This window comes from Lepidochelys kempii, chromosome 3 (assembly GCF_965140265.1).
Source record: "Lepidochelys kempii isolate rLepKem1 chromosome 3, rLepKem1.hap2, whole genome shotgun sequence".
Lineage (NCBI taxonomy): Eukaryota > Metazoa > Chordata > Testudines > Cheloniidae > Lepidochelys > Lepidochelys kempii.
This window is the reverse complement of record NC_133258.1, coordinates 125,313,707-125,341,159: the sequence shown is the minus strand read 5'-3', so window position 1 is coordinate 125,341,159 and position 27,453 is coordinate 125,313,707. Positions and strand designations below refer to the sequence as shown.

The 27,453-nt window shown below is 41.2% G+C and overlaps 1 protein-coding gene across 4 annotated transcripts in view; it reads left to right on the top strand.

Moving 5' to 3' along the window:
• The window catches only part of PDE10A (phosphodiesterase 10A), a 574,288-nt gene that overhangs the window by 149,884 nt on the left and 396,951 nt on the right, over positions 1-27,453 (top strand). For 3 of the 4 annotated variants that reach the window (XM_073337886.1, XM_073337884.1, XM_073337883.1), the window contains one exon: positions 423-579. The exons of the other annotated variant lie outside the window; for it this stretch is intronic. In XM_073337886.1, coding sequence (XP_073193987.1) covers positions 572-579 — 8 coding nt within the window. In that variant the 5' untranslated portion in view covers positions 423-571. The remainder of the gene's footprint in view (positions 1-422; positions 580-27,453) is intronic. 4 annotated transcript variants of the gene reach the window in all.

The window sequence follows — 27,453 nt, the reverse complement described above, 5'->3', positions numbered from 1 at the left end:
CTAGGCACCTAAATACCTTTTTAAAAATCTAGTTCACAGTAATTGGAAAGATCTGTGCCAAGTCTGCGTGAGGCTTTCCATCATTGCTACAGCTGCAGCAATGCTAGTGGAATGGCAAGGAAAAGCTGGTGTAGACAAAGCCTTGCTGTATGACCATAGGCAAGTTACATAAACTCCTTGCATTTCAGTTCTCCCTATCTCTGCAATGGGGATAAAGATCTATCCCCAAATCAATGACTTCATGAGCAATTTTGTAAGGTAACTAAGCAATAGTCTACTACTTCAATTTTTGTCTCTGTCATGAGACCCCTTCTAAACTATAGCAATATGTCTGTTACTATGTCACTGGCTATAACTGTCCTTGCCATCATTCAGTGTGAGGTGTGTGTATCTATTAAAGGCTTTTTGTTTTTTTTTATTAGGGATGGACGTGGTGATTTTGGCCTTTGAAAGACAAAACAATGCTAGAAACTGCAACACCTGTATTATATCTGACTTCTTTCTGAAGAACAAACGCTAGCAGAATTTGGGTCTCTAAATTGGAATTCTGTTCTGAAAAATAATTATAAAAATGGAATTGTGAGTTTTCATGTTTATTGCATTTCACTGATTTCCAGATCAAGACTATTTAAGTTTAGTTTACAATTAAGTCCCCCTCCCCACAACTCCTAGCCCTGCAAATTCAGCCTGAGACCAATTCACTTGTCGTCATCATCATCATCAGTTATTAAGGTTCTGCAGGCCCATTTAAACTCTTAGCAACACCTGTGCAAACCCATTGAAGGGAATGGATATACCCAGATCCCACCAACTGGAACAATCTGTTCAGGTACCACAGGGAATGAAATCTTCCTTGTTCTTCCTTAGCTGTGTTGTTTTTGCAGGGCTAACAGGAATAGAGCAACAAAAACTATTTCTCTCAAGTCTCAGTATGCAAACAGAAGTTGAGTACTGTAATAACGTGCTACTTTTATATAGTGGTGTGTCAAGTTAGAACTGCACTTGCATCATCTCATTTGTTTGGTAAATAGGGTTGGCCTCCTTTGTCCATGTTTAAAATAGAACGGAAGTGTGTGTGTGCGCACATATGTATGGGGGCCTGTTCATCAGAGTTTTCTAGTGCAAAGCTCCTCATGTTTGACCTGTTGTTGTCACTGTTCTCGGAGAATGTACTCTCTTATACTAAAATGTTGTGTGTGGGGATTGATCGTGCAAAGAGACTGAGCGATGGACACTTTCTAGTGCAAGCATGTGCAGTGGATCATTCTTGCTGGGACTGTTCTAGCCCTCTCTTCCGTTCTTGTCTAACTAGTTAATCAATTGCTGTCGATGCCTGGCCCCAGTCACCATTGTATCTGTGTTCTTCTCATTTCTAACTTTAAATATTTGAGAGGCAATCCCCCATATTCTCCTTCCTAACCAATAAAAGGGAATGACTTGATTCATTTGTGAGTGTACACCTTACTGAGGGGAAGATGAGGGAGGAGAGTCTTGTATTTAATTGGGATATGACTAAATCTGTGGTGGTTTGTCCATCTTCTGGGAGTGAGTTGGGTAATCTAGGCCCAGTTCCTATGAAAGTTTCCAAGGGGCTTTAGCTATCAACATTGAAGTGGACACTGTGCTGAATGGGGATCCAGCACAGAGAGCAGAGCATCAAGGGGATGTTTTCATGGTTACCTGGCTTGCTAAGCAGGCGGGCTTGTCACCTCTTGCACCAGTTGGAGCTTTCTCAGAGTGTGTTTTCTCACTCCTAGATATGACTTTCTATAATAGCTAGAGCCATTTCTGTGCTCTGCAAAGCTTTGAGTCTTGTTGCATAATTTTTACTTTGCCTAAAGCTGTTAGCCCATCTGTGATGATGAGCGTATGTAGTTCTCATATAATGGATGGATTGCTACTTAAATAGGTTTATTTTGGGGAATAAGCAAATTTCTTTTTTTATGTGCTTTTCTTGTGATGATATAATCAAATTATGGGAAAACTTGCACAGTCCTCTTTCAGGCATAGTTTCATATTATAGGTTAACTTCCCCCCCCACACACACACACAGTGCAAATGTATGTAGAAAGTAATTTGAGTTGCTACCCCCTTAATGACCTTTTGTCTTCCATGCGCTATTGGTAGTCCTGCAATCTGTTTATTCAGAGGCATTTATGTGGTGCTCATCACTGTCCTATCTAATAAGAGCTCTTACTAGGTTCTATTTAGTCAGCTATTTGAATATAAAGAGTTCCTTTTAAATTAGTTTTTCCTTTGTTTCAGATTCCATAGGAAGCTTTTCCAAAATGTGCAGATACAGTCTCATTAAAACTCAAAATAGATTATAACCCAACCCTTTTTTATAGAACGTTTGGTGGAAGAAACACTTTTTTTTTCTCCGAGGGTGATGTGTTCAGTTAAATAACTCTTTAAATGTGGTGATTACATTGAATTAATACCAATCTTGATGGTCTTTAAAGCCTAAATGAAGGGAAACACATTGGCTCAGTGAGTGGGAGGCTAAGACCCAGACTAGCTCTCTTGAGTTCAAGTAACAACCAGAACGGATGACCCTAATTTTCAAAGCATTATGAATGGGAAATCTCCTGGGAAGTTTGCTGCTGCAAGGAGAAGATCACTTTCTGCTCCTTCTGGCTTTGCTACAAATGGATGTACTTTTTATTGGGTTATTTTGTTTGTATATACAGCTTGAAGAATGAAAAATAACTTTTTCCTAAAAAAAGGTTATCAATGCATCAGAAAGGGTCTCCTGTTGTTTGGGGGAAGGATTTTGGAACAAGTGTGTTGCCATCTCTAAGTCAAGTTGTAAAAGTTTTAGTTTCTGACCAGAGCTTAATAGTGTGGTGGGTTCCCCATAGCCTGACAGCTGGGTTTGAGAGAGAGAAATGGTGCTGCTTGTGCTGTGCCGGCACCCAGCCCTGGGAGAGAGCCACTCCTGGCTGCATTTAAAATTTTAGACAATGTGGTCTGATTGGCTCAGACACCCTTCGCACTGTGAAGTGATTGAATTGCAGTGATGTCAGCAGCTGCTCTGATCACACTTGTTTTGTTGATTTGTACAGTGGTGGCACTTAGGCCCCAGATCCCTGACTTACGCTCTGTTGTGTTGGATGTTGTACATATGCCTAATGTTAAGTTGCTCTCTGCCCCAATAGGCTTACTAACTTCATTATTTTTGACCGTTGAGCTTTCTGAGTCGCGTGACTTTTTCCCCTGCCACTTAGAAAGTTTCTGCAATTGCATGGTGCAGATGGAACCAGTCCCTTCATTAGGGGGCCTGTATAATAAACCTCTTTGATTCACTTATCCAGATAGCTATATTTGTTGTTGTGTGTGTTTGAAGCATGATAGTGCTGAAAGGACCTAGCTGAGACCCAAACTCCAGGGTGCTTAGCATTGTACAAATTCATACTGATGCATGGCCCCTGTCCTCAAGAACTTAATAGGCAAGGCAGGCAGACAGGGTGGGAGGGAAAACAAAAGTGCAGAGAGGTGAAGTGATTTGCTCAGAGTCGTACAGCTGATCAGTGACTTAGCCAGAAATAGAACCTGGGGCTCCTGACTCCCAATCAAATGTCCTATCCCACTAACCCACGCTGCCTCTTGAAGATTTGGAGAAGGATGGGCAGGAGAGGAGAGTCCTTTCCTACTCGTAGCTGTAAAGTGATCAAAGAGCTGAGTCTCTAAAATGGTGGGCACTGGTGGTTATAGTGAAACTTTGTTTTTCAGATAGAATAGAAGAATTTCCCTGTTTGCAAGTCATAAACATAAGAGACATGTAAAAGCTATTGCAGCTAATTTGCTAGCAGCCAGGTCTGCTCTGATCAAGATAGAGCCGAGCATGTTGGGACATGTACCCTCTATGGATTACACCCCTGCTATTAAAATTGACCCACTCAGCTTTTTATAGCAGACAGTGAGTTTTATGATATCGGAAATGACACATCTAGTCAATACAAAGAAACTACTTTCTGAGAGACGTGGGAGCTTATTAACTGGGCATGGGAATTAAGACTGTCGAACAGCAAATGTGATACATGTGAAACAGCAGATCAACAAAGTGACACTGAATTGGCATGAAAAATCCTATAATGTTAAGGGACACCATGGGAAAAAAACCAGACTTGGAAAAAATCTTGCCTAAGAAAATCTAGGCAGCAGTGTTGTATACCAGTCTAATGACAAGCCAAGTAAAATGTCTGTCTATAGTAACTGTTATATGACATAATTATTATAGAGTTCTTGGAAGAATGAGCAGCAGGCGGGTGAGGGGAAAAATTAAGATTAAATTAAAACTGCAGTTGTCACACTTATCCCCTACCGTAAGAAGCCAGATAACCAAAGTATTAGAAGTAGGGTTGCCACCTGTCCATTTTTCCACCCAGACAGTCCGGGTTTTGGCTTGTGTATCCAGGTGCCATTTGACAAGCCCTTTTTAAAAAATCTGGACATAGGGGAGAGGCAGAGACTTGGCGTGGGGGGCAGGGGGGAGGAAAGAGGCAGATCAGGGGTGTGGACTTAGGGGTCTGATGATCAGCCATCAGAAAGGCTTCTGAAGGTGTAATAGCACTCCTTTGGGTTAACAAAGTGTTGAAGGTATTGGCGCTGGATTGGTTTTATATTCAGAATTGTGAGAGTATTCCCTACTTGTTTCATCTTGTCCAAGAATAGGTAATTGAAAAAGGAACATAGAAGTTATGCTTTGTATGGTATACACCCATGTATCCTGGTAATGGCCAGTTTCCATAACACTTGGCATTTGAGTACCCAAATTTGTTCAAGGGCTTTAGTGGTGTTTGAGTGACCACATCTTTTGTAAGTCCTTTCATGTAATCTCTTCCTCTGTGACGTAGGCAAACAGTCAATCTTTGCAGCTTACTTTCTTCTCCATTGGATGGTACCTCTGGGACCTTGTCTTTTGGTAATGTCCATTCTACTTTGTCTAAGAGATGCCTAGGTTCCATTCCATAGGTTTCCAGCATTCCTTCAGTTTACTGCTGTTTTTGAAATTGGTTTAAACTGCCCCATATTAACAATATCAATATATAATTTGAAAGATAAAACTATTTTACAATGCCTTCAATATTTCATCTTCTGATACAATGTATGGTCATATTTATATTGGTTTTATATTCCCTTTGCCTACACTTTTGGATCATAATACAATTCAAAGTGTATAGCATATGTATCCTGCTTATCTGAATTGTTCACATTTTTGGGATTCTGGACTTCCATCACACAATGGCTGGCTGGGAATACAAAATCTCTAAAATAAAAATGTCTGTGGCCACCAAGTAAATCATTTTGCAATTCTTATTTACATCCATAGACTATGTCTGATTGACTGAAGCAGGAAAACATTTCTGTATACTTTCAAATAAAAATTCCAAGTACTGAGAACTTATTTTCTATGCTACAGTTAGGGCGTATTCTGAAAAAAATCTAAGTAAGAGTGGGGTGGTTGGTTTTTTTTTAGCTTTTGTAAAATGATCATCCATTTAGAATGGCTCGTTAATTTAAACACTGAGGCCCAGATTATAAACTGGTATAAACTGACGTACTTGTACCAAAGTCAAAAGAACTATGCCAGGTCACACCAGCTGAAAATATAGGTCTATACAGTTAGTATATTTCATTAATTAGGTAATAGAAAATGAACCCAAGCCTACAAGGGGATGTATGTGGGCTTTTGAATGGCAGTCAGTTTTCTCTGGAGGCGTGAAATGTTTGATTTCCATTCACATTTGCAATTGACACTACATTGTTCTATAATCAAGATAAAACACACCAGTATATTTGTAATGTAGAAATATTACAAGATTTACCATCTGTTGGTTTCTGGTTTGCATTTGACCACTAAAATTATTTTGAACTGTTTTTAATACATGGTTTTGAAAGTCCTTAAACAAAAGTGTGAACTATTTTTGTGGATGTGATACAGATATTGAACAATTTACATGAAATATTTGTAATATGTTACACAGCTGTTGTGGATCATCAACATTTTCTGTTTTAACTCACATCTGCAGAGACAGATCTTTTCCTAACTGGTCTACTTTTTGATATAGACTATGTAGAATATGTTCTGTTCTTTATAATTTGTTGCCATACGGTCAAGAAGGCTATCGTTCATTTCATTTTGTTGTTTAAAATGTCTGATAGGAAAAGAAGGGGGAGAAATTCAGACAGAAGGCTTCATTAAGATAGAGTAGGTTATAAATTATTGTGCTTTGGGAGCCTGGTCCTGGCTTCCCTTGAAAGAAATGACAGCCTATCTGTTGACTGCAGTGGTGTAGGATCAAATCCTGTTATAGTATTTGCAGAATGCTGAAGTAAACAATCTTACCTTTATATTCCCTTGGAAACGCTAGCCAACGGAATATTGGTAGGTAACTGCAGATTGAAAATATTGTATTGGGCAGGTGGGGCAGGATAGGAATGCCAAGTGAAGTCTACATACCTTGCTTAAGGTCAACCCTATCCTCTTTCTGGTCTTTGGCTTTGCTGGTTCACACAGGGACATAGTGTGAAGCAAGGGAGGGTGTGAATATACAGCACACTAACTTGCCAAGCACTAAGTTTTAGTTTTATATATGTATCTTAAAAGTAGACCAGGAAAATAATATTAATAGACTTGTAATATTATTTCACATGCGTCATTGATGTTTACTTCATTATTTATATATTTATTCACATAGTGCTTTACAGACAGCTGTGAAGTTAATTCCCTATCTGCAAATAGCTTACAGTCCAAGACAGTGATTCTGCAAAGACCTACTCATGTGCTTAATCTTAAATACATAGGTAATCCAATTAATTTCAGTGGGACTAGCGTGGAATTTAGTTAAACACATGTGGAAATCTTTGCAAGATTATCACATCAGCCCTAAATGAAGGGCATGTACCAGAACTGTCAAACCCAAGCATTCAAAATCACAAGACAGGCCCCAAGAATCATGAGCTTTAAACAAAATTAGTTACTTTGAGATGATTCTTATTTGCCTTTGGCTCTCTGAGCCTTTAGGGTACACTCTGGTCATGTTTCCAGGTTTTTTTCTGCAACCAGCATGATTAGAAACTGTTGTTTTTAAACAAAAGCTGCTCTGCTCATATAATTACATGACTCCAGATGGTGAGACCTCAAGAAGTGCACCAGATATTGCGAGACTCTCACTAAAAGTGTACAAGTTGGAAATGCGGTTTCACCAGTGGCAAAGACGGCAGGCATATTTTTGTTTTCCATGTGTTTGCAGAGTTAACGCCTATTCTTCCTTGCCCTCCACCTCCACAAATTATTTTTGATCTAATCTTTCATCATGAAAAAACCACAAAGGCACTTTGACAATGGCTCTCGTGGGAATGGACTGACTACCCTATATAAATACCACGCATTCAGTGTCATGTGCCATTTTCTGATTTCACTTATTTATACAGCTTGTTACTGTTATACACTGTTACTAGGTTGCCAATTTGGTAATATTTAAAAACTGAACACTCCAGCAGGAGTGCCGGAACCTCCCCTGCCCCGCCTCTTTCCCAAGGCCTCGTCCCTGTCCACTCCTCTTCCCTCCCTTCCGGCATCGCTCACTGCTTTTCCTCTCCCTCCTTCCTTCCCTCCGGGGCTGTGAGCTGCAGATGCCCAATGCATGTAGGCGGCGGCCTTGGTCGAGGATGGGCTGGCGCGGGTGATGACCTGGCACCTTCCCCTCCTGTTGTTACTGAACTTTGTGTCTCCAGTCAGTAGATCTGGCCAGACACTGTTTCGACCGGACTTTCCAGTCAAAAACCAGGCACCTGGCCACCCCAGTTTAGGACCAGATGTGTCTTACAGTCACAGGCTCCTATTTAGGACAGTACAGAATGCTCCTCCTGAGAGGGAGCTGTTGATGAGATTGTACCTCCTGAAGCACAATCTCTTGGCGTTTTCAGTTCCTTAGATGGGAGCCAGCTGCACTACCCGTCTGGTGTAAGCCAGCTTTCTGTGCGTGCATGGTGGTAGAGACAGGAAGACAAAGCTGTAACCCTACCTCCACTCAGTTCCCTTTGGGATGGTTTCTTTCTATGGGTGCTCTAGGAGAGTGAAATTCCTGCTGTCCCCTGATTCCGTGGCCTGCAGTTGTTTGGTCCTTGCAATAGGATAGTGGAAAAGCTTCTTGTACTGTTTCTCCATCACCTGTCTCCTTCATGCCTGTGCAGGGGCCAGCCAAAACCTAGCTTTTAAAGGGTTTTATTACAGGAAAAATACTTCAATAGACTTCTGTCTAATTTGAGATAATTAAAAGAAACATTTGCATTACTTCTATTACGACTACTAAAGGAAATAGTTTTTCCAGTTTTAGTGTGCATGAGAATTTCACTTAATTTTTTTTATATATACTTAGTATAAATTTGACCCAAATATGTGTGAATAATATTCCATGTGTCTGTTAGAAAATAAATACAGCATGTACTTAACTAGGCCATAATTATACACTAACATTCTGTGATTGATGGACATGCTGAATCATGAGTGCTCATTCTTTATTTGTTTTCATTTATATATTGCAAAGATTGAAAACTATATATTTGTACTGTGCAGTTTCTTTGAACTCCTAGGAGTATTTTCTAATTTTAGGCATTGGGAAAGAATTTTCTGTACCACTTTGTTTCTTCCCATCAGATTGTGTTTTTTAATTAAAATTTGATTTTTTTGCCTGCCTTTCTCATGAGTTTTTTCAAGACTTGCAAACTGCCATATCATAGATTCATTAAAAACTGAACTTATGTGAATTTTCTTATCTGACTTCTCAGTATATTAATCTACTGTCATCTATAAAATTAAGTTTATATCTTTTTTGCTAATATATAATGGTACTCTACAGTTCATAATATACTGTACAAATTAAAATATAAGCTTGAATTAAATCATCATGACAGTTCACTTTTATATTTAAGATATTATTATACTTCTGCTATTGTAGATGTGATAACTCTTGTCGATTTAAGAAAAACTGACAATTAGGTACACTGTTTAACGTTGTTCTGTACCCACGTCAAAAGTTTTTAAAGTCTTATGAATCACCATATAGTCTTTAAAAGTTACATCTGGAAAATATGTATCATGTAAGTAATTGCTCTTTTTAAAAGAGAATAGTTTAAACAGCACAAGGCTGGATTCTCAGTCGGCAAATTTCACTTTGTGCCTCTTAGGCTTATGCAGCACAAAGCGTACTAAACTGGCCAGAGATTTCCCCTCCACAGAAGAAATTCAATAGGAGGAATCTCTGCAGGTGCAAAACCGACAGAAGCAGTGTAGCTGCCTCCTGTGCCAACTTTTCCTCTGCAGTCTCCCCACCTATGGTGTAAACAGGACTGGGTGGGGTGTACATGGTAGAGCTGTGCTCCACAATGCTTGATCCCTAGCTAATATAAACTCAGTTTCCAAGAGTGGCAGAAGTTAGAACGGCAGGAGACCCTCCCAGTAGGGTCAAACTACCAAGGTTAGGGAACCACAATTAGTGCAGGGTGGAGCCACAAGGAACCATGTCCAAGTGTAGCTTGGACTTACTGGAGAATTGAGGCCATAATTATCTTGGTACAATAATAATGCAGATTATGAATAATATATAGAAAATAGAATTTAACCTGGTTCATAGGTTTCCTGATTTATCTTATCAAATACCTCTTAAGTCTTCTGATGCTGTCTGTGCATTCATAATTCACATCAGCTGTGAGACCATGTCCAACATAAACAACCCCCCTCTTCTAACATGGAAACGCGGTATGTTGTCCCATCAGGGAGCATTAATACAGCATCATGACTTTGGTTGCGGGGGGAGGGGAATGTGGTTTGTTGGTTAAAGCAGGGAACTGGGAATTAAAACTCCTCAGGTCTAGTGTCCAGTTGGCCACTAACTCAGTGTGTGACCTTGTCCAAATTGCTTCAGCCCAAACTTCAAAGTGCGTCCACTTACTTGGGATGCCTCAGGTGTAGGGTTACCACCTTTGAAATGCAAAAAGAGGGTGCCCACCGCAACCCCAACCACATGGCAGTTCCACACCTCCCCCACTTCAACAGCCACTTATAGTATCTAAAGAGAGAACATCATTTTCTTTCTTAAATGGCGGCAGTGGGAACACTGCAGCATCTTTAGCTGGACACAGAAACTTTTAACATTCGATATCTCACTGTATTGTGGTGATAATGCAAATCTTTAGATCACTTAAAAAAAAAACAAGCCAGCAGATTTCATTTTTTTTTCTAGCAACTGGCAAATCCATAAAAATCCTGGTCAGGTCGGTCAAATATTGGCCAGGTGGCATCCCTACTCAAGTTAAGATGCATGGGGCCTAATTGTCAGAGTTGCTGAGAACCTGCATTTTCAAAATTTAATGCTTCTAATAACTAGGCCATTGGTGTCTCTTAGAATGCCCCAATCCTGAGGCATTCAAAAGAGTGATTAAAATGTATCGTTTACCTCATGGTCATATATAAAGGCCACAAGCAGGTTGAGGCTCATTGTGTTAAGTGCAATACAAACATAGAATAAAGGACAGTCCCTGCCTCAAACAACTTACTAGTGGACACTCATTAAGCTGTTGCCCTTAGCACTGCAGACTGTTACCCATCTGTGAAAAAAGTCATGTTATTAATCAGTCACTTATATAGCACCACAGATATAGACTGTGTTACATAAAAGCTGCTGCAGCAGGCGTGGGCATATCTGAAGTAATTCACTGAGGACCTTGTAAAAATTGTTTTTAAAAAGGGTATTTAGCAGAAGATAAAGAACTGCATGTAAAATGAAACTAGACAGCTTGACAGCCCATTTAACATAATGCTTAGAGGGGGCATTTCGGGTCAGTTAAAGTGGTATAAACTATGGTGCAAACCAGACCAGTCTGGCCAGAGTATTTGCATGAATGCAGTATGTATTTCTAAATAAATGATTATAATGAAATAGATTTATATTTATATAACCTGTAATATATCTTTTGTAGGCGTATTAATTTTTTTTTTTTTTTTGGAACCATGTTCTCTCCTCCCTGCCCTTTTCCCCTTATTGCGAGATATAAGCAAGAAATGACTAAATTCCCTTCTTTTTCAGCACAGTGTAGTATGTACCCATGGGAACATACCAGAGTGACACACCTTTTCTCTGCCTGTAAAATGTGCTATTTGCCTCTAAAATGAAACTACTTTACTTTCAAAAAGAAAAATATGAATATCCTTTCTATATTTGCTTTAGCAGTTTGAAGGGTCTCAATGAGATATCTATAATGAGGGTCTAAATGAGTTGATGCTTCACATTTGTTTTGTATAATGAGGAGCCCTGAACAAGTGCTCCAGATCCGAACAGCCCTGAATTTTGTTGTTTGAAATCTGAATCAGAATTTTGTAGTGTCCGTCCATCCCTAATTATTTTCAATAAAAGTTGCTTCTTTGTTTTGGTGTTTGTCCTTTAGAGGTCAATTATTAACTGGTCATTAACACAGTTCAATGTATAGTCAGGGAGCGGGTGGGTGGGTGTCTCTCTAAGAGCTAGCTGGCCTTTAGCTCATGCACTGAGGTCCCAGGTTCGGTTCCGCCTACCAACCACTGGGGTCTGTCAGTGTTACACTTGTATATGATAAAGGTATTCTCGAGAAGAGCTCTCCCTGACCAGGAAAGACCCTGGCACAGATGTAATGTACCTGATACTACACAAAATACTACTAGATCCCTGTGGAGAAATCTTGCTCTCACATCTGAGCTTGCCAGACAGCACTCTGTTAGTTGAGGAAAAGGTCTCTAAAACCAGGAAACTTGATGTGGAGCTGAAGTAAGCGAGAGAAATTCCTGCCAGAGAAAATCAACAACAAAAAATGTTCCTATCCAAGGTACAGGACAGGGGATCATCCAGATAATACTAGACATGTCAGGACACAGTGATTCCATATTTTGGATAGCATGCATGCTTGCTTACATGAACAATCATACTAAACTGAATAACACCTGCTACAGCCAGATGAAATGAATATCTGAAATAGCAAGTAGGCACCTTTTGGATAGATCTAAAAGTTTAAAATAAAATAGCAGAAAGGAGGGTGGGTTTTTTTGTGTGGGTTTTTGTTGTTGTTTGAGCATTAGCAATACAGGGCCAAATCCTGAGAAGAGTTGAGCCACTGCTCTTTGTCTCTGAAATCAAAGGAAGTCTCTCATACTTGCACTTTACAGGATTTGATCCTAACAGTGTTGAGGTGGATTAGAAAACTAACTTCTTTCGGAGCTGTGTGTGGACGGGAGAAGCCTCTTTGGCTATTCCACGGAACTCCACCCCTGAACGCATCTCAGCAGGACATCAAGTAAGAACATGTCTGAAGAAACCCAAAGTCAAAATTTCCATTACCAGAAGATATTTTCATTCACTGAGGACATTAATCTAGCAGATTCTGAAAGTTGCCTGTTAACCATTACCACATATTTTCTTGCCATAATGTTAGAAGAGTAAGACCAAGGTGTGTGGGTGAGTTTTTTTTTCGCCATGTTGCAATAACATATAGCATTTTGAGGTATATTGCTTCTTTCAAAGCTGTATGAATTAGAGGCCAGTCCCTGCCAGATGCTCTAACAGAAATTGAGGGTACTCAGGACTGTGCCAGGGAAGTGCTTGTCCTTGTACCTGAGTATGGAGATTTTACCAGGTTTGGTGGTGGACCCAGTTTCCTTTTCCCAGGAATAGAAGGCAACCTCTGCTCCACAGATGGAATGATAAGATAGGAATGTTGTGAGCAGATCATCGGGGAAACTTCCACCAGAGCCTGTTTCCATGGATTTTACTCCTAGATATGGGATGATCTGGGCCATAGTTTTAACTTTTAGGTCTATTTTAGAACAAACATTCTTATATACTTGAAACCCAAATCATATAAGAACATATATCAACTGTTTTTGTTTAAGAACTAAAACTTTGGAGGTAAAATATTTGACTGAATAAGGGGAGGAGAGGAGAGAGGAGTTGATGGTGATGAAGTGGGGGTAACTGAGATTTTTTTTCCCTGGGCAAAGGCTGAGTAGAAGTAGAAATGAAATGAACACCTGGAACTAAGAATGGAAACACTGGCATGTCTTAACTGATGGAAGTTTGAAGGGGCGAGGTGAGCATTACTGAGTTTGTTTGTGCAACACTTTGGAAAAAGGGTGAGAAGCTATATGTGTTAAATATTGCTTCTGAGAAAGCTCCAAAACAGGACTTGAGGCTACATCCTAATCTATTTGAAGTCAATAGCAAAATTTTCATTTATTTCAGTTGGACCAGGATTTGAGCTGGGCAAGTCACCAGAAGAAGCTTACCTGTATGAGGACATATGTATAAACAAGTAAGAAGTTGTGTTTTGTGGAGAAAGTAGTACCCATATATAGAGGCCCTGTGGTTTGGTGATTATAGCATAATTTATTATACCACAGTTTAGAAATTAGGACATTAATATTGAGGTCAGTGGGAAGAGAGAAGATTGTCTTAGTGGTTATATGGCAGGGACGAAATATATCTCAGAACATTTGCTGGTTTTACAACTGTGTTTTTGTGGCAGATCCAGAAGGTATCTGTTTTTCCAAATTTGTCCTCAGAATATGAAAAGTTGAAGTTGGTAAATGAAGGGTTGTGGAACAAAGGGCTTCGTTTTCCGCTCCATTAAATCATTTTTATGCTGCTATGACTTCAGCAACAAAACAGGTGTAATGGAGTGGTAAATGAGTCCCCAAATTTCTACAACACACTTATTCTTTTCACACAAACTTTTGCCCACAATAAGCGCTGGACCTATAAGAGTGTAATAGAACTATTTTTGAGACAGATGGCTAAAGCTCAGAGACAGATCTGTAAATTAATCTTGTGTGAATTCAAGGCAATTGGGTTGGGGATCCAGTTCAGGTCAAAGACAATAAAAAGTGAAATGCCGATGAACCCTTTACATTTCTTTCTTTTTTTTTTTTGTGGAGGGGGAGGGGGAAGAACAATTTCACTGTAACCAGAATTAGTTTGCCCATTGCTGTTCCTTGAAACAAATTCTAAATTGTTTCTCATCACTAGACAGTTTCACTGTGCTGGGGTGCACTGTTCAGAGATTCCAATATATAGGGAAATTTATGTAAATGTCCCTTTCTCTTAAAAGTTTTATAATACGCTGTACAAAACCAGAAAAAAACTGAAAGATCCTTATACCAGATTCATCTTGCTTTGTGACTGGAATATACTGTAGCATATGGGATCTTGAAGAGCAAGTTTTGTGTTTTAAGTTTTTATTATAAGGGGGCTCAGTTTATCCAAATACTGTGGGAGAACACTGAGTTTATTTAGATATGTGGGGGGTTGTATTTGTACAAAAAGGTGGGAAACTGCAACGTAAATAATGGATGCTGGGGGCCATAACCCAGCTAAGGTTAACGAGAACTGAGGAGGGTTTAGATCAGATTGTTTAATTTCATTCATAAATAGAATATTCTAGTTGTAATATTCCAGATGCTCTCTCTTTGGATTCCAAATCCGGTGTGTATGCCGGTGTGCTTTCATTTACGATTGCAATCCTCTTCCAGTTAACAGACTGAGTTTACATGTGCAAGAATAACACATCACGTGTTGTTTTTAATCTTTCTGTGATCAGAGGTTGGGGAGGGGGAAGGAGAATGTGAATTCCAGTGTGTTGAAATCTAACCCAAGAGGATGGTTGTGACTGAACTGTGAAATGTAATTATTTAAATTAATGAAATGATTTTAAGGTTTGATTTTCTGTGAGTTGGTTTCCTAAACACGCTAAATATAGATAAAATGTGAGAAAAGTCCTAGCTTTTACAAGGACAGACTTGTCCAGCTCATTAGCGAATTAATTACAGCATCTTTAAAATGCACTGCTGATATTAGTGCGTTAAAGAGGTCTGACTATATCTCCACTGGATGTCAGTAAAAGTCAAGGGACAGAAAACAAGGTGCTGCATGGCAAGTCTATTAATCTTATTTATGTAGAAATGTCAATTACAGACTAACCAAAGCCTGTCAAAGTATTGTACCAACTACTCAAAGTATGGGGTAGCGAACACGGCTCAAGCCATCTCTATGTGAGTCAAACTTTATTTTAAAATAGAATAAATGTGGAGGATTTTTCAGAATGCGGCCAATGGTGGATTGCAAAAAAAATCCAACTTCCTCTCAAAAGTTTACATTTTTTTTATTTAAAAGGTGAATTGGAAAACTTGTTTGAAAGATATTAAAAGAAATACCAGGACTGGCTGTTTAGTGTAGCAATGAAGTGTATTTTAGCAAAATTCTTGTCCAAAGACACCTAGAAATTTAAGCAATGGGTTACTTGGCTGAGTGGCACAGCACATAATATAAATAAATTAAAATTAGAAGTTTAGAAGAGGAGAATCTATATTTCTAGCAGTTGTGATGTCGCTCAGACTGTCAGGGACACAAGGAAGCCTGTTGCTCAGAGGTCTCAGGATCTGAGAACTTAAATTCATGGTGGTAGATCATGGGGTACCCCAGGTTATCTGGCAGGGCACCCCATCACTCACTAACTTTAAGTGTTAAACTGTGTCCCTTCTAGGTGCCAAGTGGAATTTCAAATCCAGTTAGCTAACTGGATTATTTTTAAAAGAAACTTTTCCTAGTGAAGACAAGGTCTTAAGTGTGGTAACTGTCTCAAATTTCTGTCCAAAAAAATCATAGTTATATAGGACTAGATTAAATCTAGCACAGGAGAAGCAAATTGTGTATCCTTGCATCAGCAAGGTTCTTTAAACACTCACTCACACTCACTCCCTCCCCCCCCCTCAGCATAGGGGCGTGCGGGGGTTCTTTTGGGGGCTTTCCATGGGGAAAGGCAGTTTAATTTGCTGTTGGGTTTATAGGAAACCCATCACCAGACTCTGCTGAAGGGAAGTGCCAAATGAGTGCACATGCTGGCCACACACGTTTTCCAGAGAGAGTCACTCTATTTTTTGGGTGATAGTGACCGAACCCCTGAGTCCTCTCAGTTCAGGCCCACTGACAGCAATTCTGGATCCCAGGGCAGAACAGTAGGCCCCCACGCACACACAAGCCACGGCCATTGTCCACCTGACATTTGGGCGGTGCACTGGCTGGTGGCCAGTGAGCTGCCGGCATGGCCAGGGCTTCCACATACCCGCCTGATAGGGTTGCCAACTGTCTAATTGCGCAAACCCAAAGACCCTTGCCCTGCCCCTTCCCTGAGACCATGCCGCTCTCCCACCCCTTCTCCAAGGCCCTGCCCCCTGCTCACTCTATCCCCCTCCCTCCATCGCTCACTTTCACCCTGCTGGGGCAGGGGTTGGTGTGGGATGCAGGCTCTGGGAGGGAGTTTGGGTGTGGGAGGGGATGCGGGGTCAGACTCTGGGAGAGAGTTTGGATGTGGGCTCTAGGCTGGGGCAGGGGGTTGGGGTGCAGGAGGGGATCAGTGCTTACCACAGATGGCTCCTGAAAGCGACCAGCACTCCCCTCTGGCAGCGGCTCCTAAGCGGGGAGCCCAGGGCATCTCTGTGTGCTGCTGCCTGCAGGCACCACCCCTGCAGCTTCCATTGGCCGCAGTTCCTGGCCAAAGAGAGTTACGGTGTCGGCGTTCAGGGTGGGGGCAGCTTGCGGAGACCCCCTCCCTAGGGGCCGCAGGGACACGCCAGCTGCTTTCGAGAGTGGTGCAGAGTGAGGGTGGGCAGGAAGACTGCCTTAGCCCTGCTGTGCCCCTGGCAGTGGCCAGGGGCCCCTGGACCCTTTTAAATCACCCAGGGCCCTGGGCAATTGCCCCCCTTTGCCCCTGGCCCCCCCGTCGGTGGGCTTGTCTCAATTGTTGACAGGCTGCAGCCTGTCAACAAGTGGCTTGATCACACGCACCATTTCATGGCCTTGGGCCCTGTGAGTGCCCCATCATCTCAGTTTACCCTCTTGGTTCCTCAGTGAATTAAAAGTATTTACAAGTCCAATCACACCAGCTCTCCTTTGGGTCTGGTTCATTAACTTAAAATTCAAAAATAAACAGGAAAGACTTCCCTGCAGCCTTCAACTGGGCAGGGTCTGGTCTGGGCAGGGTCCTTCCTGCTTTAGTAGGCCTGTCCCAGACCTTCATAGCTGGAGTAGGTCTCCTGTCTCCCACTCTCTGCAGCATCCTGAGCTCCTTCCCCACCCCCCACCGGCTTTGCAGCTTCCTGCTTTATAGGGGAAATCTAGTCCATACCTAGCTGGTTCTAATTAAACCCCATACCTCATCCCAGGTGTGGCAGGCAGGACAGGCTAGCTCCTGGTCACCAGCCCATAAAGGGGAAGGCTACACCGTTACACAGCCCCTCTTCCAGGACCTGCATCTACACTGGGGTGAATTTAGCCCAGAGATTCTGAGCTACATATATGGTAGGCTTAAGTGTGAGACTGTGACTGTGACCGAATCAGTAGGTGCATGTTCTGTAAAGTGTACTCATAAACTGAGTAAAGCAACTTCGTGAAAGCATTTGACTCCTGATGAGAGTGACAGACTCCCAGAGGCTGATTAACATGTCAGTGATTCATCTAATGATTTAATCCTTTTTGTGTTTTACAGTAACTTCACTAATGAAATTTACTGTCATAAAATTTCTACACTTAAAAATTCTTTTGTTTCTTTTTCAAAGTAGATATGCAAAACTTTAGATGACCAGTACTGTTAGGACCTGATTTCAAAAGCTATTGAAGTTGATTGGAATCTATCTATTGACTTCAGCAACCTTTGGATCAGGCCCTTAATGTCTGAAGGACTCTTAATTGACATGTAACTTTGCAGTTGTACTGCATTGTGGCAGTCAGCTGGTAGCATCCATGATACCATAGCTAAGGTTGCAAAACAGTTTAAATTACATCCTCTTGTCTTCACCTTCTGAAACTTTCACTGCTTGGCATGAAAACCTTGAAAGCTGATCTCTTCCTAGGAAGATTTGTTTTCTCTTAGAAAATTTTGAGCAAAATCCTTTAGCTACTTAGTATTTGGAAAGGATGAAAACATAAAATATATTTTTAAATGTGTATTATTTACTAGTACTGGAAAAGTGCATTTAAAAACAAACTGCTGTAAAGTATTACAATAATACCTGAAGTCCCAAGTGTTAGTTTTTTGGTTTACTTAACTAACATATAGACAGAGTTTGCTGTAAAATAAAACCATGTTTCCAGTTTTAGTGCTTGAAATACATAGGATATACTGCATGACCAAGTCACCATTGCTGGGTCAACCTTAATTTTGAAATTTCCAGTGTTCTCAGAGCTCTAATGTTGCATGAACACTCTTTCAGTATAACAGCAGTAAAATAGTCTATATATGATTGAGTTTGTATTTTCTAGTATATTTCAGACTAGTGCACCCAGTAATACTGTGTGAGCCAGGGTGCATACCCAGCTGCCAAGGATGGGGGAAAAATCCCAACTACAGGACTCTTCATAGCTCTTTCCTCAGGGCTTGCATTATCTCCAAAAACACAAACTCTCTTAGACCAAACAAATCAACTTAAACTGTTGGGTAATAACACTGGCACCTTTCCAGCACCAGCTAGCTATATGGGGAGAGAACGCAGCCTTCTCCTATGATAGACTCCTTTTCACCAGCCTCCCATTTCTGTTTGTACCCCGCCCAGATCAGCTGCATGAACCACAACTTAAGGTCATGGTCTGATGCATGACTATGATGTAAATTCGGATGTCCATTAAGGAGTTGTGGTTAACAGACATCGAATGCATGTCTGGTAAACAAGCCTAGGATCAGCACTGTGTATTGTTTATACAGAGACATAGATGTGCATAGTGCCTTATAAGTAAAACAGTTCAAAACACGTAAAGACAAAGTTCCTACTGTGAAGAGTTTGTTGTCAGTATAAGCTGAGTAGGAGGAGATGACGGACAATGGGAGGTTGATGGGGAAAGATGAATTGTGAAGCATGGTCTAACTTTTACAAATCACACACATTACATTTAAGGATATGATATGAGGAGGCCATTGATTCTGTGACTTTTTAATGACTGCTTCAGCCCCAGTGGCTGTGGCGGGAGCTGTAAGGCCTTTCTCCCATCCTTACCTCGCAGGGCTCAGGCTTCAGTCCCCCGGCAGTCAGTCCCACCCCCCAGTTATTTTTAGTAAAAGTCAAGGACAGGTCGTGGGCTTCATGAATTTTTGTTTATTGCCTGCAACTTGTCTGTGACTTTTACTAAGACTACCCTGATAAAATCTTAACCTTGACTGTTTTTAGTATACATAATCTTGTTTAATATGTATAACTGTACAGTTCAGAGTATGGAAATATTGTCAAGTGAATTTAAGAGAGGATTTTGTGCTGAGTTGTCCATTGAAACATTATCTGTTTTTAACCAAGTAGTATAATCTTGCTAATATGCAATATGTTACTGCAAAGTGATCAAAACCATTATACATAATCTCACTTGTTTACAATATAATACAATGGGGGGAGGGATAGCTCAGTGGTTTGAGCATTGGCCTGCTAAACCCAGGGTTGTGAGTTCAATCCTTGAGGGGGCCATTTGGGATCTAGGGCAAAAATTGGGGATTGGTCCTGCTTTGAGTAGGGGGTTGGACTAGATGACCTCCTGAGGTCCCTTCCAACCCTGATATTCTATGATTCTAAGTAGTGCAACTTTAATCGCTTATTGTTCACATCCCTCCTTTAAGCTTATCTGAAGCAATAAGAGATTAAAAGAAGATCTTGTTAGAATGAACAGATGAGAGTTTTTGTGTTAAACCATACTGTCAATTTTAGTTTTCTGCAACCCAAAGGTGAAGACATCTCCACTCTAAAATTATTTTTAAAATGAGAACTTGAACTAATTCATTAATAAATGGTGAAGTACTAATAGTTTGCTGGATATGCTTTTTGGAAGCATCTATATGGTGATCCCAGTCATTTGGAGAAAATGTTCACCTTTTTAGAAGAGGGCTTGTTGTTCTTGGTGGTCTTTCTAATAAGCTTCATAGTAATGGGCAATTCCTATGGACTTCAATGGAAACTTCATCCTCTTACACCAGGTATGAATTTGGTCCAGTATGATGATGATGCTGATTCTATTGGAGAAGCACCTAAAGACCCCAATTGGGGCCTCACTGTGCACACACCTAACACAAAGATGGTCCTTGCCCCCAAATGGCTTACAACATCAGCACAGAACCCTGAAATAAACAGCTCCTTCAAAGCAGGGTGCACAAGTAGGAAGTGGAAAAGTTTAGAAGATGAGCAACACTGGATTTGGCTGCAAAAGTTTATCACCACCACCAGCAGCAGCAAAGATATGGGGAATGGCAGCAGCACAATGGCAGGCAGATAGGATAAAATTCTTTGTTTTCCTTTCCTAATTTTACATTCCTTGTAGGTGTGGAGATTTCACAACACTGAGTTTTCAGGAACTGAGAGCAACTGTGCTTCCAGTCCACAGTTAGTTTCTTAACCAACTACAGAGCTTGATGCATTTTTTTCTTCTAATTTTGAAAAATCAGTAAAATTTGCAAATATTTCATACAACATTTTAACTGATTTCTCAACCAACGGTGTTAATTAACTTTGTATTCTAGTAGCACCGAATCATCCAGGTTGAGACTGGGGTCCTGTTGTGCTAGGCATTGTACACATAGAGACACACAGTCTGCCCTAATGAGCTTACAACTTCAGTAGACAAGGTCATGTGGAAGAAGGGAAGTATAATCATCCTCCTTTTCCACATGGGGGAACTGAGGTACAGAGAGACACAAGGGGGAGATTGCACAGGCACAAGTGATAGTGAGGCATCTAACTCCCCCATGGGACTTGTCCCAGCTCCCAGAGTCACTCTGTGGCAGACCCCAGATTTCCTGAAGGTAGTCTACATTCCAAGCATTGCAGCTGCACTGCTGTAGTGTAGAGATTTGCTACCGTGGTGGCAGTCACTGGAGTAAATCCATCCCTTTGAGAGGTGGTAGCTATGTAGGGTTGCCAGGTGTCTGGTTTTTGACTGGAAAGTCCAGTTTTAAGGAGACCAGTGCAGTCTCCGGTCAGAAGTATTGACCAGACACCAAAAGTCCAGTTATTGCGATCGCATTGTCATGCCAGTCCCAGGTCCCTTTAACCGCTGAGCGCTGGCCCCAGAGATGGGGAGGGTCAGAGCTGGTGGTGCCCCAGTTGCTTGTCCCAGACAGGCAGGGGAGGGATAGCACCTCTGGGAACCTCCCCCAGCTTCAGGAAGCTCCCCCGCCCCACTTCCTGCCCTCATCGCTCCCTGCAAACTCTTTGTCTCAGAGCTGCTGCTGGATGGAGCAGGAGAGACACAGTCCCCTTCAACATCAAAAATGTTGACCATAGCTGTGTGTAGTGTCCAGTTTGGAGAAATTTGAAAATTGGTGATCCTATAGCTATGCTGACAGAAAAATTCTTCTATCAACCTAGCAGTGTCCACCCCAGGGTTAGGTCAACTGAAGTATATTGCACAGGGTGTAAAATTTTTCACAGCCCTAAGTTTTGGGTATAGACCAACCCTCAATCTGCCATCCTCTTTCACCTGATGTGAACGCCCGTCATTTTAAGGGACGTCTGCCTGATGCATATAGATGTCTGCAAGAATTGAACCCTTTCTATCCATAACAAAGAAAGAGCGGCAATAACTCTATCCTTCTCCTCAACTGTTCTGTATAGTAAAGGCAGTTTTTTAAATGGAAACTTTGTTTTTATTCGTCTAGCAGCACACATTGTGTTTCTGGTAGCTTACTGGGTGTTGTGTGCCTGGGAAAAAGTCCAAGAAAAACATTTAATTTTTCGTTTTTCTTCTGATGACTTTATAAAAAGTTGATAAATAGAAAAAAAAATCAGCCTGTTGCCATAATAATGGACGATGAGGGCATATCGCTAAGCTGGTTGCTAAGGAAGCCTTGGTTACTACTGTTATGTAATTCTGATTGCAATGGCCAATACTAGAGTAGAAAGGAGAATTTTTGGGGACAATTACTTTGGAGAGGTTGCTTCAGCCTAACCACGATTTGGCTTAACAATGTTGATTTTTATCTTGTGCTTTTTTGTTACGGCAACAGATCAGGTCTCTGAAATGTCTAATCTCGTTTCCTCCATTGACCTTGTTTTTGATTAATGTGATTAAATATTTGTGGGAAAATTGCTTCACTCTGTATGCTAGAAATATATAAAGACAAATTCAACTATAAATGTGCAGCATGGCAGAGGACATAGAATTATCACAATATTTGTATGAACACTGAATTATGTTTTTTTTTAAAGGCTGTATTTTATGGTAATCACATAAGATAACACCTCTTGCAACAGAAGAGCTGTCATCTATGATCCTTGGCTGCATTGGGACTGCTTCAGAGATTCACTCAACATATGGGGGTACTCCAGTGTTGTAGAGTTAGTATAATGGCTACTATGCCCTTTAAGTCCAGTGAAGCTGTAGCAGCTGATCTAATTTAGAACAGCCTTCAGACATCTCTAGCTTATGCCAGTGCACTGCCTGAATCAGGATTAAGAGAATCAGTACACTGTTGTAACCTAGAGATGCCTGAACCATCTTTGTGTACACGTGCCCCTCCTGAGTTGTGCTGTGTGCTCCTTGGCTGCAGCTGGGGAATAGGGCCATAGTGTGTTGAGCCATTACAGTAGATTACATTAGTGTTTCACAAATCAATTATAGTACAGCTTGTCAGTGTCTAAGGTTATTTTACAATCAAAATGAACAGTTACATCATAATTTAAATATTTCCATATCTGCTCTTCAAGTACTATGGGGCACTGGCTGGCACCAAGGTTTCATAATAAGGTAAGGAGTCAGAATTCTTTCCCCTATAGACCAGCTCCATCCTAGGTTAGCATCTAATGAAAACCATTGATATCAAGTTGCTCTGAAATCATTTTGGTGACTTTAGTCCAGTTCCCAGTGCACTATGGTCAATATCACAAAAGCATGAACACAGCAGGCTTCCACTGGCAGTCTCATTAAAGGAGCCAAGGATTGGATAAGCGAAGTGATTCACCCCACTGAATTGGTCCTTCTGAGTCAGGGTTGAGGCTCGCTGGCAGGGCAGCCTGTATTGCTATTGCCTGTATTGTACCTTTACTTTGCAGAGAGCTTCAGACTCGTGAACTGGCAATCTGCCAACCTTGAGAACAAACTAAGTTTTGATATTAGTTATGTATAGCACCAAAGGTATTTGTGGCACTTAGTGCCAGCCCTGAGAAGCATTCAGTCTAGGTTAGATGTAATATAATATGGCTCATGAGGAGGAGACCTAAAGAGGGGAGGTTTGCACAAAGTAGGGTCATAAGGTTGCTTGCATAAGCCAGGCCTGTGTTGCTAGTTTTTTACTTCAGGAATTTCAAAATTGTCTTATTAGGCTGATGTGAGTCATTGCTGGTGAGGTTGTGGAAAGGAGTGGGTTTTGAAGCGGAGGATGTAAAGGAGGAGAGAGAACAGAAACTGTATTTCAGGTTTGTGGAAGATATTCTGGAAGGTTTTGGAGCAATATAAATGAAAAACTGCAAACTTTAATTCCATTTCCAGCATGGTATTTTTGATATTGCCAACCACTCAAGCTTTGCTTTCTTTGTCTCTCATCACCGCCCTCTGCCCCTTGTGGGAGTTATGGCTTTGTAAATTTTTGCAGATTTGTTGTTGTTCTACATCTGAGATTTTTAAACTTTCCTTTGGGATTTTTTTTGTCAATACGTTGCCTGCAGATGGACTATCTTACAGGATCTTACACCAACTTGCTACAGGTTAGATTTTGCCTATATGCACAGCCCCAAAAGGGGTGGTTCACAAGCTGCATTGCCTAGAAGGAATTATGGCTCAGAGGAGGGGTGAATAATTTACTCTAGCCCTTGAAAGAGTGCATTATATTCCCCTGTTCCCTCCACTGTGTGTGCCCAGCCAGATGTGCTGGTTGGCGTTGTGGGGAGAGAGGAGTAGAATAAACGCTCCTCCCACTTTTTCTCTCCCCATCCTCTTCCTGCTTACTTGCTCATAGTTGGGAGCATTGGCCTTGTAGTGCGTGTGCTATACCCATGGCCTGGTCCCAAGATCTGAGTAGGCCTTTTTCATCTATGCAAAGAGGTGTGGGGCTCATTTCCCTGCATGGCTGCATTAGTGTTTGCTATAATCTAGCCTTTAGTCTATTTCTTGCATCACAGGATGATCTGCAACAAGTCATTGTTCTATCTCATGCTGACCTTGTAGCTTGTGATGAACCGAGATCCCCTCAAACAGAAACTGAATAGCCACTGTTGAAAAATAGCTTTCAGATATTTGAAAGAATAAATAAAAGCACAGTGACTTTTTAGGAGACTCTGTGGAATAGAGCATAGTCAGCATGAATTCAGGCCCGTTCAGAGATTAAATTTAAGAAATAAAGTTGAAAGGTAATCATTGGCCTTCAATACAAAACTTTCATCCATCCCTGGTTCTCAAAAAGGTGAAGAGAACAGTCAGTCAGTAAGAACTATCTGGTACCCATGAAACACTGAGTTGCTAAGATTGTGATTTCAGAGGTAGTTTCTGCTAGTCATCATCATCTTCTCCTCTCCTCCCTTCCCTGTTCCCCTCTTCCCTTCCCCACTTCATCCCTCTTCATCTCAAATTCCTGAGCAGGTGAACAGGAATGGCAATCAGTGGAGTTTCTGAAGGAGTTTACAGGAGGGAGTATGTGAGGTTTTCGTTGAAAGCAGAGTTCTACGCTCAATCCGGTGACAGCCAGCAATAGAACAGTAGTCACAACCTGCAATGTATTTTGTGTGCTGCCTGAAGCCAGCAGGGACTTCCTGTGCATTAAGTATAAGCTGGTGGCTCTGCTGGAAGAAAAGATTCATGATGTGAAAGAGCAAGTACAGACATGACCGCTTATTAAAGAGTTTGAGAGGAGCTCTTGGACAGCCAGGTTCAGCAAATGTCATTACCCCAGATTCAAGGAAAAAAGGAATTGGTCAGGAGGAACCAGCGAGAGAGTGGATACCAGAGAAGAGTCTTGGAAGTTTGTAACCAGAGGCAAAAGGACCACATTCTGCACAGCTGGAGGCAAACAAGAATGGGCAGGCTGAGACTACTGGAGAGAAGTGGACCAGGAGGAATTCAACAGAGCTAGAAGTAGTCAATCACTGTCGTGCTCAGTGTGGAAACCTCCAGAAAAAATGTCTGAAGAACCAGCTGGTTGAACAGAATGGAGAGCTGTATGGGACATAGCTGAGAATGCCCAATTCATAGTGGTATGCCCCCATAGCTTCTCAGCCCAATCCACAAGACAATCAATTGTGCCCACAAAGATATCTCCAGCCATCCAGCAAAGACAGGTAATCCTTGGTGGGGATTCTGTACTGGAAAGAACATTCTGAAAGGGACAGGTGGACAACAGAGTAACATGCTCTCTTCCTGAAGCCAAAACATGAGATGTGACCAAGATTTGATAGGCTTCTGAGGCAGGCAAGGATTCACTGGTGATAGTGCAGATATGCACCATCAGAGGCTCTGCTGCTCAGGATACCTCACAGATATGATGACTTCAGGGAACTCAGGAGTGTGCTGAAGAAGAGGAATGGTCAAATGATCTTCTCTAAGATCCGTCCTGTCCCATGAGTGAAGGAAGATGGCACACTGAAGATTCTAGAGGTGAATCACTGCCAAGGTCAGTGGTGTAGGGTGGAAGGGTTCTAGTTTTGTGGAACGTTGGCCCACCTTCTATGGGGAGATGGGCCATCTCAGTAGAAGGAGAACCAGTCTTCTAAGGGACAATATGCCTAGACTAGTCAGGAGGGTGTTAAATGAACAACAAAAAGGGAGGGTGAACGGGGGAAACAAATGAGTGTTCATTTAGCACAAAATCAAGATGTAGAGAACCAAATTAATCAAGACACCAAGGGCTATGAAGAGAAGAATACACCAATGCTAAGAGTTCTGCGTGGTAAACAAGAGGAATTGGAATTATTCATTTAAGAGCATAAATTCAACCTGTCTGGTATTACTGAACTCTAGTGAGAGGAGTCGCATGATTGGAACATTAAAATAAATGGTTATAACCTATTTAGAAAGGATTGAATGGGCAAAAGGGGAGTGACACTCAGTCAGAAAATGCATTACCTGTTTCCAAGTCACTGATAACTCAGAAGAGAATATTCTTGAATGCTTATGGATCAGTAATCTAACAGATGAAGTGCACAAGATGGGGCACTAGTTGGTGTGCTACAGACCACAAAGTCACACTAGGGAACAGGATGACTGGCTCCTGAAGCACATATCTATAACGTGAATGAATGAAAGCTATGTTATCACGAGGGACTTTATATTGAGTGGCATCTGCAAATTTTTGACAGGGTAATGGTGGATTCTCCATCACTGAAAAGTTTAAAACCAAGAGTGGATGATTTTCTAAAAGGTATGATCTAGCTAAACCACAGGTATTGGACTTGAAGTAGGAATTAATTCAAGGAAATCCTATGGCCGGTGTTATGCACTAGGTTAGACTAGATTATCACAGTAGTCCCTTCTGGCCTTAACATCTATGAAAGCAGTTCTAACCACAGCTTACCTGTCCAGTGCACTGTAGCCATCTGGTGTATCTGTGACTCTGCTCTCAAAAGTTAAAATATTTTAAAAGTGATTTAAGGTTGATACTAGATATTTCTAATGATTTGAAGGCATCATAGCATTCTCTTTGTGTTTCTTGTGTATTAAATTATTAATTTTGAAAGACCAGGGAAATTCTACATTAACTCTACCCTGTAGTGATGCTGTGAAGGGGAAGAAATGAAGGGGTCTGTGAAAATTAGTTTAATTTATTCTGGGACCACAAAAACTAAAGTCTTAATCATATAATTATTGCCTGGTGTCACTATAGGACAGATTTAAAGTTGTTCGGGTGCTCTAACTGTGCATTTCTGGCCTTAACATGTTTGGATTTCTTTTAACCTTATGTCTGGATTTCTTGGGTGTATTAGGGTTGGTTTTGGGATACTTACAACCACCCTGTAATGTTTTTTTACCCTTACAGTTGGGAGTATGTGTCAGTAACCTAATTTTAATTAGATTTTGAATTAACTTTAACCTAATCCATTCTAATGTTTTTTTTTTCTTTTGGAATAATTAACTAGGTTGTACATCCTCTCATAGTGCCCTAAGCATGACAGAGCGTAGCCTGGAAGCAAAGTGGGGAGGGCAAACGGAGAATGTAGGGAGACCAGACAGCCTCTCCAGCTGCTACCCCATGTTCAGTAGTTGGTTCAAGGATAGTGCAGCAGTGAGTACAAGTACAGCCAATAAAATATTGTAACCCTTGACCTGGAGTAGCGCACTTACGTGGATTGATAGATTTTATTTTTAAGGCCAGAAGGTACCATTATAATCCATTCTGACCTCCTGTGTAACACGGGGCATTTTACTTGGGTCTCAGGAGAGGCTGCCCTAGTAGGGACCAGAGGAAAAAGTAACCCAC